Source organism: Pyrus communis, chromosome 11, assembly GCF_963583255.1.
Source record: "Pyrus communis chromosome 11, drPyrComm1.1, whole genome shotgun sequence".
Lineage (NCBI taxonomy): Eukaryota > Viridiplantae > Streptophyta > Magnoliopsida > Rosales > Rosaceae > Pyrus > Pyrus communis.
In genome coordinates this window covers 4,507,488-4,522,464 of record NC_084813.1, presented here as the reverse complement: position 1 = coordinate 4,522,464, position 14,977 = coordinate 4,507,488, and the positions used below count along the sequence as shown (strand labels likewise).

Here is a 14,977-nt window from a genome sequence, read left to right as displayed (position 1 = left end):
TCGCATACATTGTTTCAACTGTGTTTATATTTTTTTTTTTTTTTTCTCAAGGGGCAAATAACAAAGGTCAAATTGAAATAAAATGGATTTAAAAATGATTTAGCATTACAAAATAGATTAGTGCCTTTCACCCACCCATTTTTACTTCTCACACATTATCTTAGTTTTAGACCGTCGGATCAAATGAATTGAAGAACGACAAAAAATTAACAAAGGTATATGACAAATTAAAATAAATATGTGAATAACACTATTCTACAAAATATCCTGCATAAATTGAATGAAGCGCTCGCTCCATATGTACTTGAGCTCGAACTCATCGCCATGCTGTTAAGATTACTGTAAGTTAGAATAAAGCTTCTAATAAGTGAATGTATATTGAAATTCACGTGTTATAGAATATTCATGCGTGCATCACGTATTAGGATCATCTCAATCTCCACAACAAATGGATAGTAATCTTGGATTAAAAAAATAATAATACTAGAGAGATTAAATTTACAAATTAAATGATGGGTTCCCAATAAGAATGAATACGTTTATCAACGCTTAAATACTAAACCAATCACAAACTTCCATATCCTTTAGTTTTCAAAAGTTAGTCTTTAAATTTAATCTTCTTATCATTACCCTTAAAAATGAATGATAATTAGAGAATTAACCAATCTTCTAAACTCATTTTGCGTGTGGACTATATGCGGTTTCTTTTATTGATTGATATATGTTAATAAACTTAACACTCATTAACTTTGATATCATACATTTAACACTTGTCAATCACTCATAGCGCCAATACAAAATGGAGGAGAAAATTTGATCCCATAGTCCCAAGGTAATTAATTTATAAACAAAATGATGTTCTCTCCCACACATAAAACAAACAGATTTTCCTACCTTTTTTGTACGAAGGTGACAAACGAATATAAGAAAAATCATAAAAGTTGAATTTCCGAAGAGAAATTAATATAGAAATAAAGAAATAAGTCAATAATCAACAGTCGACGTTTTGAAAGATTAGAAGCTGTTACATTTGGTTTGTTTTGTTCCTCTTGTTCTACCCATTTCTCAACTCACAAGTTCATACCGAAACCAAAACCAAGCAGAAGTTCTCCGACTCTGACTCTGTGCTTCAAACACATAAAATAAACTTTTGCGATCGGCTTCTCTTCTCGCTCACAAATCCATCCGGACTCTGGAGGAGGAGAATCAGGGATTATGTCTTTCTTGTCTCCTACAATTCCGATGCGCCTCCCCCAGGATGACGAGACCGATCAGTCACTCGTCCCTCGCAAAAACTCAGACGACTTGAACAGCAAGATCATGGTCATATCCATCATTTCATTATCCGTCGTTGTTTTGCTAGTAATCTTGCTTCATACCTACGCAAGGTGTGTCCTCCAACGCCAGGCGCTTCGCCGAGCTTCCATGCGTCATCATTTGGGGTCAACCATGGCTCATGTCCACTCCATTATTGAGCTGCCCAAAATGGGACTCGAGCCCTCCGTCATTGCCGCCTTGCCCATGTTCGTGTTCAGACGTGCGGAGGGCCAAGATGGCGGGGATGACAACGCAATAGAGTGCGCTGTGTGTTTGAGCATGTTAGAGGATGAAGAAATGGCACGGTTGCTTCCAAATTGCAAGCACAGTTTCCATGCAGAGTGCATCGACAAGTGGCTAAATTCCCATACTACCTGCCCCATTTGCCGGACAGAGGCGAAGCCGCGTCTGCATCTCGAGCCACGAGAGGGTCCCGCGGCCGGGATGCCTACGGCTCCGCCGTTAGAGCATGTGAACTCTGTGTTGTCATCATCATGTATGGAAGGGACATCAGATGGTGCTCAATCCAGCTCAGCTGGTGCTAAAGTGAATGCTTCATCGGTTTCCAGGTTGAGTTCTTTCAGAAGAATGATTAGCAGGGACAGATCTTCAAGACGTATTCAATCTTGCGGACAAGAGGATGGTATAGAAGATTTAGAGAGGCAGTGAAGATTGAATCAGTTATGGATAATATATTACATAATTTTGCAATTAATACTTTGGTTTATTGTTAATTTTTTTTTTATATTGATTATTAATATCATGATAGTGTTCTTATTGCTATAGACGATTATAAACATACTTTGGTTTTTTTTTTTTTTTTGGTTAATTGAACTTACTTTGGTTGAACTCAATAATTTGATTCTGGTCGTTATGTGTTCCGAAGTTTTTGTGCAAGTTTAACATGGTCTGATGAAGACTTAATCGTGGTTAGTGGCCTAAACATTAGTTAGATATGACAATTGCAACTATTAAAGCACTCTCGAGCTCCAAAATAAAATTTGGGCAAGATTTTTAAAAGAGAAATACTAAGGAAATTTTCTAAAAGTATGACTTTTTATAGATTCTTTATTACTTATTTTTGCATAATGTTTTATAATGTTAGCACGTGAATTATGGCAAAAACATGAGATGACGAATAATCTATGGAGAGTTCCACTTTTAAAAGAATCCGCTTAACATTTTTCTTTTAAAAAAATCAACACCAATCATACTCTCTATCCACCTAGCCGACAGTTTGCTGTCTCGAATCACATATCTCTTTTGCATCTCTTTTCTAATTTTTTAACATGTATCCTTCAACTTAACTTTAATTTTAACATCTTAGTTTTCATAAATTAAATAAAAAATATGAAAAATAAAATTTACAAAAAGTAGCTGTGAAAATAAACTCCGGACAACCACACTACCCATCACCGCCGTCGATCCTCTCACCATTCGCGAAACTTCATTTCCATTCTATCTCTCTGAGCCCTTTCTCTCTCCTCAAATTATGTAGAACAATTACTGTTAAGTAATTGAAATTTGGGATGCAGAAAAAGGTATCTGATATGTATCGTTATGTGAAATCCGAAACGGCCGATATCTAAAACGATGCAAATGCCAAGATCTGAAATGACGGAAAGAGAGGAAAATGCAATACAGCTTCGCTATGCTTCGCTGACGAGAAGGGAAGAGAGACATAGAAAGAAAGAAAAGCTTCGCCGGTGGAAAGGAATCGCAACCGTCATGCTTGGTGGGGGAGGCTGGGTTCCGTGGCTGCAGGGCTAAGTTGAGGTTGAGGTTTTTGTTTTTTCTTAATTTTCAATTTTAGTTTTTTAATTAACTTTATAAAAGAGAACTATTAATAGCTCTCCTAAAATTTTATTTTATATTCTTCACAATTTATATTCTTTACAAGTGTACTTTTATTTCTAAAAGTTAATATTTATTTATTATTTTAAAATTTGTTGATTTTCAACATTTGGTACATAAAGTTTTTTTCATCTTAAAATGGTATCTGAAATCATAATTTAGAACACTTTCATATATTATTAAAATTTCTGTTAACTGGTAACGTGGCAACATGAACAATGATTGAGCACTACATGAATATTAAAAAAAATTAAAAAATATTTGGGCCTCTCCTACCTTAACCCCCGCTCCCACACAACCCTCCATCCCTTCTCTCCTCCGTGCCACCCCACCCAACCCTCCCTCCCTTCTCTCTTCACGGCCGCCGCCGGCGTCACCTCCTTTCGGCCCCGGCAACCCAATTACCTCCAAAGCTTCCCATCAAGCTTGTTGCTGCTTTGGCACCCAGAACACCCGATTACCTCAAAAAAAAAAAAAAACCATATGAAATTGGAAATAAACACGGGGTCGGTTGTTGGCTAGTATGTCTCATATCATAGTGGGCAATTAATAACAATACCCAAGACGGATAATTCATGGTAATTATGAAAAACCCATATAAATATACAATCTTGAACAACAATTCACAGAAATTCAAACCCAATTTCAAAGAAAATGATAACCCATTTCTTAAATTTCGAATCTGAGCACCAAAACCCCATCGGAAGTAGATTGAAGAAGAACCCACATGGGGAAGCCGTTCAATTGCTCGAAACGAGTGAATTTGACATTCGTTTACCTAAAGTGTTCGACCGGGACAAGACCAGGGTGCATTTCTTGGAGTTCGTTTTGTTGATGGGCAGTCTTCTGATTGTTCCGCTGCTCCATGGCTTTGCTGATTATAGTTCTAACTAGACCTGATATTTTGGATCCGACCCGTTAACATTAGTGTTTAAGTGGATGCTTAACGAGTTGGGTCACTAACTGGTGAACCTGTTAACAACTTGTTAAATAACGGATCACTTTGGGTTAACCCGTTAGCTGATGATGTTTTAGTAATTTCAGTCAAGGTTTAACAATAAAAAATAAACTCTATGCTAAAAAAAAAAAAGGTTGTGATTTTCACACACCATTAACTACTTTTCCCACACCCCTTCCTATTTTTTAATACTTAATTGGTATCTTACCATTTAATCTTCCATATATACCCTTCTTACTTTTTAATGGTAATTAATGAAAGATTAAATAGGGAGGGGCCAAATATGAAAGATTAAAGAGTAGGATACCAATTAAGCATTTAAAAAATATGGAAATATGTGGGAAAAATAGTTAAGGGTGTGTGAAAATCACAACCCAAAAAAATAATAATAATAATAATTGTTAATGGGTGTTAACAAGTAAAACGGGTCGGGTTCAGGTGACCTGTTAGCTTAACGGGTTGGATTCAACCCGATCCAAATCCAATAAACCCGATCCATTTACAGGTCTAGTTCTAACCACAATGGTGTCGACTGACGGAAAGACACAGAAGGAGAAGCAGGAGATGAGCAGAGAGGATGGGGAAGAAGGAAAAGGAATCAGTATTTTTAGAAGCGTTTTAGGGGCACGAAAGCAACAACACAGAGCTTTAGAGCATTCCCACCGTAGCAAATTGCTCGGGGGACAGTCTCCAGAACAAAGGCCCGAGGGCCGGTGGATGGCCTCCAGCGTGAGGCAGGCCGGGGGATGGGGGAGGCCCGAGGGCCAGGCCCGTGAGGGATTGCCAGGCCTTGAGCCCGAGGTGAGGATGACGCCATGCTGACGCCAGGGTGGCGTCAGCGTATTATTTAATTTTTTTTGTGTCAGGCGCGTGCACCCCACCCGCGCGTGGGGGCGCGTCCCGACACAATAATCAGAAAAAAAAGGGTTTTGTCAGTTACCGTTGGGAAGCCACGTGGCTTCCCACGGTACGTTAGATCCTAACGGTCACTTAATGTGGACCGTTAGATCTCAACGGTAAAAAAAAAAAAAAGTGTCAGATTTAATATCCACCGTTCGATCTGAGATCAACGGTGGATATTAAAATGCTTTATAAATTAAAAAATAAATGAAAAAATAGTTTAAAAAATCTGAAAAGTTACCGTTGTGACACGTGGCACAATATGGAGCGTTGGAATTCAAATTTTTTTATATCCAACGGCAGAGATTAATTAATTGAATAAAAATTTAAAAAAAATTGTAAAAAATTCAAAAAAATTCAAAAAAATATCTGAAAAATCTGAAAAAAATTGTAAAAAAAATTGTTTTTACTTTTCTATAAATACCTTCTCATTATCATCTACCTTCACAACAATTTCATATTTTCTCAACTACTTTCAATCACATTCCTTTCTTTGTCTCAAAGTTTAAATCCATTTTTTTTCAACAAAATGACCACTGGTGCAGGTACGAATTGGTCGCTTATTGAAGATGTTGCGTTGTGTACTAGCTGGGTTGAAGTTACTCATAGTTCGCTTACGGGTAATGAGATGCAGTTGCGAGAAATGTGGAGTCTTATTCATACCAATTATCTTGAGAAAATTGGTGGGAAAAGAACCAAAGAATCGATGTCCAGTCGTTGGAAATTACTTAGCCAATCATTTAGTACGTGGAGAGATGCTTTGGCACAAGCTAGTAGTAATATTCGAAGTGGGGAAAATTACTCGGATACGGTAACAAGATATTATTATTTATTGTTTGTATTATTTATTTGTTACGTACAAAATTTATTATTTATTGTTACTTATTTGTTACATTATAATTATGTTGTTTGTTACATTATAATTATGTTGTTTGTATTATTAATTTGTTTGTTACATTATAATTATGTTATTGTTACTTATTTGTTACATTTATTTGTTACATTATAATTATGTTGTTTGTATTATTTATTTGTTACTTATTTTCATTAAAATTAATGTATAATATCACTTACATTAAGAAAAAAAAATGTGTATATTTAAGGTTAAAATTATTTACTAAACTTGGAACTCTAGCCCCATGTTATGATTAACATGACATATATATATATATATATATATATATATATATATATATTTATTTGTTAATTATTTTCATTATTTACTAAACTTGAAGCCTTCTTACTTATTTTCATTATCTTTGTTACTTATATATATATATATATATATATATATATATATATGTATGTATGTATGTATATATTTGCTAGTTACTTATTTTCATTATAATTATTTATTTGTTACTTATTTTTATTGTGTAGGAACTTCAAGTACAAGCTTGGTACGCTGCCAAAACCAAAAGCAAAAATAAATCATTCAACTGGTGGGAATGTTGGAATATTGTCAAAGATTGTCCTAAATTTAGAGTTGTGCCAGTTGGTCCAGAAGTGCACATGAACAACACCCCTCTACACTCTACACCCGATCATGAGATAGCAGATGATGCAGAAGAAGTGCCCGAAACGCCCCTCACTGAACAAGCGTCGGGTTCGACCCGTTTTCCAATTAGGCCTCAAGGTAAGAAGGCTTCAAAGAGAAAAGGGAGTGCTTCCAAAAACGATTATGCAAAGTTCATGGAAGAACTTACTCGCCAAGGTGAATTGACTTTGGCGAGGGAACTGGCGAAAGATGAGGCTGATAAGGTTGATAAGGCATCAAAAGCAGCAGCTGTTGAGAGAGAATTTTATGCTAATGAGAGAGAAAGAGAGCTACTTAGGCAAGAAAGGGAACATGTTAGAGAAGAAAGACGAGCTCAACAAGATCGTGAGATTATGAACATGTCTTTAGAAGGGAAGTCTCCAAGAGAAACAATAGCAAGCCAAGGTGGTTCTAGCACCGCAAGAGAAGATCATCCTAGCACCACAAATTGGTTAAGTAATGATGAATAGAGTACTTTTGTAATCGGAGCCCATAATTTTCCAATCACTTTGGGTTGTAATTTATTATTTATTGTTTGCATTATTTATGTTGTTTCCATGTTCATGAATATTTATTCAAATTAATTTGGTAAGTTATTTATATTAAGAATTAATTTGGTAAGTTATTTAATTTTGGTAAGTTATTTATGTTGTTAAAAGTCCATGACCATGACCATCGTTCTAATTAAAAGTCCTTGTATAAAATAATTAAAAGTCCATCGTTCTAATTAAAAGTCCTTTACATAGATTACATATACTAAGAATTACATAAACATAAACATAAAAAAATTACATAAACATAAACATAAACATACTAAGAATTACATAAACATAAACATACTAAGAATTACATAAACATAAACATAAACATAAACATACTAAGAATTACATATACTAAGAATTACATAAACATAAACATAAAAAAATTACATAAACATACCAAATAATAAAACACACCAAATAAAATAACATAAACATACCAAATTCAAAATAACACACTAAAATGAACTTAATTATCTTCAGCTTGTTTCAATGCCCACTGGTGCTCTATCAAGTCAATTTGTCGGGCATTGTGCATGTCTGGCATTTGAAATGCAGTATATCGTTGAATGAGCCTTTCATTGTAACGTCCATCCCTTTGTAATGGCTCATGTTGCATAGGCTCATCGGTGGCGTCATGAGCACAATATATACGTGTTCTTGAATTGTTCATCGGGTCTGGCTCATATTCATCAACAGCTTCATAATCGTACTCATCTTCCACAATCATGTTGTGAAGAATGATGCACGTCATCATGATGGATCGAAGCGACTCTACATCAAACAATCTGGCAGCACCCCTGACGATCGCCCAGCGAGCTTGGAGGATACCAAAACAACGCTCCACATCCTTCCTGCACCCCTCTTGACAGCTTGCAAAGTGTTTTTCTTTCGCACTCCGCGGACGTGGCACTGTTTTGACAAATGTTGACCAGCGCGGGTAGATGCCGTCAGCTAAGTAGTATGGCCCGTCGTACATACGTCCGTTGACCTCATATGTAACTTTTGGTGCCTTTCCTTGCAGGACATCGTTGAACACTGGGGATTGGGCAAGGACGTTGATGTCATTTTGAGCTCCCGGGACCCCGAAAAAGGCGTGCCAAATCCATGTATCAAAAGATGCCACCGCCTCCAGAATGATACTTTTTGCCCCTTTTCTGTCCCCGTAAGCGCCTTGCCATGCACTTGGACAGTTTTTCCACGTCCAGTGCATACAATCAATGCTTCCAATCATCCCAGGAAAGCCACGCATCTCCGTCTTCTTCAACAACCGCTCCAAGTCCATGTGTGTGGGTTTGCGGAGGTACTCAGCGGTGTAGATAGATTCGATTGCTCCGCAAAACCTCATCAGGGACTCAAGAATGGTTGATTGCCCCATCCTCGTTATCTCATCCACTTGGTCTGCAGATGCTCCATATGCAAGCATCCGCAAGGCAGCAGTAATTTTTTGCTCCGGCAGTAGACCCATAGCACCAAAAGCATCTTTTTTTTGCACAAAATAAGAATCATGGTTGCAAACAGCAATCATGATTTTGTTGAACAAATGTCGTTCCATTCTAAAACGACGTCTAAAGTACGTATCAGGGAATGCACTATTAGGAACAAAATAATCATCCAAGAGTTCCATACCTCGTCGTTGCCTGCTTCTATCAAGGTTTCCGGAACGGCTGGGCCTGCAGATCTGAGCCGCAGCTTGGATGACTCGACGAGAATGTGAGGCTCTGCCCCTTCTTACTTCGTCATCTCTCATTTGACGCTCCTCATCTTCTTCCCTCTCATTTCTTACCCCCTGGTGATTGAACATTGATTCTGATTGGTTAAACAAGTCTTCCTCTTCCTGATTCAATTCCCACATCATCCTTGAGGAAGAAGAAGAAGACATTGAAAGAAAGAAACAGAAACTATGAATATTGATACTGATTTTTGTGAATAAGGAAGCAGAAATTATGAATAATGATAGAGATCTTGAGAATTTTGGTGTGAGATTTGTGAAGATGGATGGTGGATTATATAGAGGATTCAGAAAGGATTAGGTTCTGCATAATGCCACGTGGCATGCCGTCATTCGTTAAAAATCTGATGGAAATCTATCATCAAAGATTGTTAACAGATTATGACACGTGGCATGCCGTCATTCGTTTAAAATCTGATGGAAATCTATCCTCAAAGATTGTGAACCGATTATGACACGTGGCGCGACGTGATTGGTTAATAATCTTATCAGAAATCCATCACCAATAATTGTATTATTTTGTATTATTTAATAATACTTAGGATAATGACACGTGGCGCAACGAGAACGATTAAAAATCTTATCCGATATTACATTTAAAATTATTTTGTATTAATTTTATAAATAAAAAAAATACTAATATTTTATTGCCTATTGCCAGGGCTATAGAAGTGTAACGGTGGAGATGCAAAATCTATTGCCAGGGCTACTTACTGTTCATTAAGGGCAATTACTGTTCATTAGGTGGATTGAATAGTGTATTGCCAGGGGGGAGGGCTCCAACGCTGGAGTTGCTCTTATGGGGAAGCTTTGGAGGTAATTGGGTTGCCGGGGTTGGCAGGAGGTGACGCTGGCGGCAACAGTGAAGAGAGAAGGGAGGGAGGGTTGGGTGGGCGCAGAGGAGAGAATGGACGGAGGGCTGGGTGGGAGCAGGGGTTGAGGTAGGAGAGGCCCAAATTTTTTTAAAAATTTCTTTTAATATTCACGTAGCGCTCAGTCATTATTCACATGAATGCCATGTCATTAGTAAACGGTTGATTTAATAGCAACTTTAATGTATGTATGAAAGTGTCCCAAAATTATGACTTCAGATACCATAAAAAAAACTTCATATACCAAATGTTGAAAATAAAAAAAATTTTAAGATAGTAAATTGAGATTAACCTTTTTAGTAAGTGTTTATGATCTTAACTATATCAAAAGGTTATCTTTACTATTTATTTATACTATTTTTTAATAAAAAGTGATTCACATGTTAGAGTGTCGTAATTTTATTAGAAAAATGATAAAAACGATATAATGATAAGTGTACCAAAAAGCAGACCAAGTGTGAATAATTAATTGCTTGAGTTGTCGGGGGAGAGTTGAGAGTGCCAGGGTTCGAAAACACTGCAGAATCCAGTAATCTACAGCTGTATTTTTTGGAATACATGCAATTTATCTCTCCCATAATTCATACAAAAGTTGAAAAATGTCGGAAGGGCTTTATTGGTTTACGAGCAACTAAATATATGAATTAAATAATATATTACAATATAAACTGAACACATTTATTAATATTTAATTAATAATTTAATTATCAAATTTCATATCATTTAATTTGTTAAATTTTATTTATAAATTTAATCTTTTTAATATTATTCTTTATTTATTACTCCAAATACCAATGTGAAACGGATTACTCGCAGTTCCACGGTCCACTGCTTGTTTTCTTTTGTACTCAAAAGAGAAAGCAAACGAAAAAAATTAGTTCTTTATGTTTAACAAGAAAAAAAAAAAAAAAATTTACTTTTTGGGATTTTGTACTCAAATTTTTATATTTTTTACGAGCGTTATTTTACTCTAAAGTTTAAATTAATGTCTTGTCACGAGAGTGAGAGAGTTTGAACACGAAAAACAATGAGTTTTAAAAAATATTTATTAAAACTAGACAATCTATCACTTGTATTAAAATGGCTAGAATTTCTCATAAGCTGAAATTCTTCTTTTTTTTTTTTTTAGGTGAATATTGCTGAAGACCTTTTAGCAGTGAGATAAAATGTGCAACAACGCTCAAATCGGTTGCAACGAACATAAATATTGAACTGCTTGGTTTTGTAAACCCTAATTACAAAGCTTGAGCCTCGGACGGATAACAAAATCGAGAGCAATTTATCCACTCCATACAGACCTAACCTCGTCCTAGGCTAGTTCGTTAACAAAAATATTCCGGGAAAAACTCGAGCAAGCGCTTGCTTGCTCGCTAACCCATTGCCCATGTATTATATGCAATGACCAGAAAACTGGTAACGAGGGGCCAAATCCACTGCTCAGAAATCTTATTGCTGCCGTTCAAATTTTCACTAGGTCCCATTCCATTTTCATATGCTGTTGATGGACTGGAGATGCTTGCATTGCTCGCTGATAAGCTGTTGCATCATAAAACACTAAACCTTATTATATCATTACAAATCTAGATCACTAATAATGTCGTACTAAGTTTATCATTTAGAGAAAAACTTCGATAAAGTTGAACAATCACTTTACCATCTTCAATCAAAAACAAATGACCGGTTGTATTTGGGTCCTACATGGGCGCATTTTGGTGAAGCCCATGCAAAGGTTTGCTTCGTTTGTGTCTTGCAAAGAAGAATAACTTATATCGAACGATTACATTGTGATGGTGAGATCCGTTTGAATAGCACAATGCCACGTAGAATAAAATTAATAAGTGACATTGTATTATTACATCATAGTGTCACCGTAAAGATGTATCCAGTTCATCCAAGTTGCTCACCTTGCACGAACGGGGATGCGACACTAACTGCGACTGTCTCACTACTATTACACCATTTATATAAGGGTTATGTTATTCATATTATGTTTTTTAATCATATTTTCATATTATTTTAGATGGTATTTAATGTGAACAATAACATCATTTGAATTAATCGAATTTTTAAATTTAATTCATTATTTAATAAACTAATAATTAAAAAAAATAATTAATTAAATGATTATTGTAATATACGATGAGTATTTCTCATTCCTTTCTTTAGGTTTTGTAAAATTTTCAAATGATGTAGCTGTTCATATAAGATAGTATATAAATGTGATATAAAAATATGGTATGAATATTATTACTATTTATTTAATTTTCCGAAACGGCCAAACGCAGTTATCAAAATTCTAATTGAAAAAGCAATTAAAAAACAGAAATCTAACCATGCAACTGTAACAAGTTGAAGGAGTTACCTGGATGGGAATTTGCACTTATCATGACCTGTATAGGAAGGAAAAAATACAGTTTATGTGAAGATCGCAACGAATCAGAAAAATGGATTTTCAGCATCTAAATCCAGCAGGAACCCATCTATGATTTAACTTTTAATGTCCAATTAAATTTTTTTCCCAAAGACTAAAAAAAGTGTAAATAATATTAGAACCTACTGGGATTCAGAGAAGTGAGTGCGGCAGTGTTATCAAAGTTGCAACTATCGTCGGTCATGCCGTGTTTCAGAAAGTAGTCGTTGAAAGCGTAGGAGGCAGTGTTCTGGATGTCGGTTGGGTCGTAGCAGGGCCCACCTTGCTGGATTGGGCTGCAGTCGGCCCCACCAGGCCCGCATGCCCAGTTCAGCGCCGTCAGCAGGAGGGCGTCCTCCGCGTTGTTCTTGGCCACGCACCACAGCTCCGTCGTAACCACGCCGTCCTTGGCCGTGGAAGGCAGGATCAAAAGGCAGAAGAGGGCGAGTGAGAGGATGAAAGAGAAAGCGATGTTTTTGTGCATTTTGAGAGAGAGAGAGAGAGAGAGAGAGAAAGAGGTAATGAAATTGGCGTTTGCTTCTGGGTTTGGGAGAGACGGAGAAATCGAGAGAGGATCTGAGGAGGGGAATAATATTATAGCCGTTTGTTTTGGTAAGCTAATTTATTAATTGTGGAAGATGGGAGGCCGAACGGGGATGCAGAGGAAAAGTGACCGTTACTTGAGGAAGTAAAGGAAAGCAACTGAGCAAGTGACAGTATGACTGTGTGAGATCGACAAGCACAACCCAGGGAGAACGCCATTACAGACTACACTATTACGTGTTAGAGGAGAGGTGGTCCTTTTGCAACTATACATAATTCGATAAATATTTGTCATGTGATGTCACAAATTACAAGTTACACGAGACTTTACCAGTAAAGACTTATGGAAATGTAATTGTTAGAAACTATTATTAGATACTCATAAAATCTCGGGGTTAAGCTAAGTTGTCAAACAATAAAAATTTGGACATGTTTAGGCTTCCAAGATGAATAGTTTGGCATGCCTCGATTTTTGTGTAAGTGGCACCTTACCTCATTTTCTATATGTCGTTTGACGTGCCTCGTTCCATGTGTTGTTCTAGTTAGGCTTAAAAGTTGAGCCACGTGTTCTATTCAGATGTGGACGATGATACTTGTGTGTGATGCTTATGTAGCGTCTTGGTTTGACGTGCACAAGAACTTGTGTGCTTTTCGATTTTGTGTTATGCTTTTATCTGTCTTGATTATGAAATCAGTGATTTTAATACTATGCTGAAGACTATTTTTTATTTAAATTTGGTGGTTTGTATTACTTTATTGAATATACAAAATATTTATAAATAATTAAAATTTTGGATATAGTACAAAAAAACTATCTCAACTATTAGTATCACGACACTTTCATACCTCATTTTTAAAATTGACAATATCATACATCATCTTACGAATTTGTGACAATATTAGACCTTCGTCAGTTTTTCTGTTAATTTTTCTGTTAAGTGCTGACGTGTCTTGATTCGGAGCCTATTTTCTATTAAAAAATTATTAAAAACTAAAAAAAATATTTAATATTTTTTAAATATTAAAATAATAAATAAAAGTAAAAAAATATATATATACCTTAGTCGTCCCTTCCCCCCTCTCTCTCTTCTCCATCTTCATCTTCTTCTTGCTTAATCTTTAAAACAAAAAAAACCAAAAAAAATATATATATATTTGAAAACCCAACCCCCTAACCCCACCCGCCCCCCCTCCCCACAATAGGAGAAGGAGGAAGAACTGAAGAAGAAGAAGGAGGAGGAAGAAGAGGAGGAAAAAAAAAAAAAAGGGAAACTGCAACCCAGAAGAAGGAAGAAGAAAAAGAAGAAGAAGGAGAAGAAGAAGGAGAAGGAGGAAGAGGAAGAAGAAAACACATCAACTCAACCCCCCTCCCGGTCCGCCCGCAAAAGAAGAAGAAGAAGAAGAGGTGGAAAAAAAAAAAAAATTTCGAACCCAGTTTCGGCCCAAGAAGAAGAAGAAGAACCCTCTCTGTCTCCTCCTCATCTTCATCTTCGTCCCCTTTTCCCTTTACCTACAACCCAGAAACATAACAAAAAAAACAAAAAACAAAAAGAAAAAAAAATTCATACCCAGTTTCGGCCCAAGAAGAAGAAGAAGAAGAAGAGAGAAGAAGAACGAAAAAAAAAAAGTGACAAATCCAGTTTCGCCCCAGGAGAAGAAGAAGAAGAAGATGAAGAAGATGGAGGAGAGAGAAGAACAAAAAAAAAAATTGAAATTGGTCCGGGTGAAGGAAAGGGGATGCCGCACCCCTAGAAATTTTGTTTTTTTTTTTTTGTTTTTTATTCTTAATTTTTTTAATATTTAATTATTTTTTAATCTAGCTGGATTAGTGAGTGGTCCCTATCTCTTGCCACGTCAGTACTTAACAGAAAAACTAACAGAAAATTTGACGGAGGTATGACATTGTCACAATTTCGTAAGATGCGGTATGACATTGTCAATTTTAAAAGACGATGTATGAAATTGTCGTGACCCCAATAGTTGAGGTAGTTTTTTGTATTTTACCCTAAAAAATTTGTAGCAATAGTCTCTCAATTTTAACTCAATTTGAGTAATGGTCCTTTAATTAAAAATCTATAATCATTGGTCCCTTAACTTATCGAAATGTGCAGCTATGATCATTTTTCGTTAACGTCATTAGAATTCCATCAAAATGAGCCATGTAGGAAGGACAATTGCTATAATTTGGTTAAAGTTGAGGGACCATTACTCCAATTGAGTTAAAGTTAAGAGATCATTGCTACAATTTTTTTCATTTGGTTTTCCATATTTGCCCTTTGATTCAACCTCACTTGCTTGGCATATGACTCATTTTG

The 14,977-nt window shown here is 36.1% G+C and overlaps 2 protein-coding genes across 2 annotated transcripts; one reads left to right on the top strand and one right to left on the bottom strand.

Annotated features, from left to right (window-relative positions):
- The first annotated feature begins 1,089 nt into the window (after positions 1-1,089).
- Positions 1,090-2,101, top strand: LOC137749177 (E3 ubiquitin-protein ligase ATL41-like). Its single transcript, XM_068489291.1, has one exon. The coding sequence runs from the start codon at positions 1,216-1,218 to the stop codon at positions 1,984-1,986; it is 771 nt and encodes a 256-aa protein (XP_068345392.1). The 5' UTR covers positions 1,090-1,215; the 3' UTR covers positions 1,987-2,101.
- An 8,845-nt stretch (positions 2,102-10,946) lies between these two features.
- LOC137749152 (PLASMODESMATA CALLOSE-BINDING PROTEIN 5-like) lies at positions 10,947-12,711 on the bottom strand. The gene is made up of 3 exons (XM_068489266.1): positions 12,267-12,711; positions 12,072-12,099; positions 10,947-11,245 (listed from the first exon to the last, which is right to left on the bottom strand). The coding sequence occupies exons 1-3, from the start codon at positions 12,601-12,603 to the stop codon at positions 11,080-11,082; spliced, it is 531 nt and encodes a 176-aa protein (XP_068345367.1). The 5' UTR covers positions 12,604-12,711; the 3' UTR covers positions 10,947-11,079.
- Between the last annotated feature and the right edge of the window lie 2,266 nt (positions 12,712-14,977).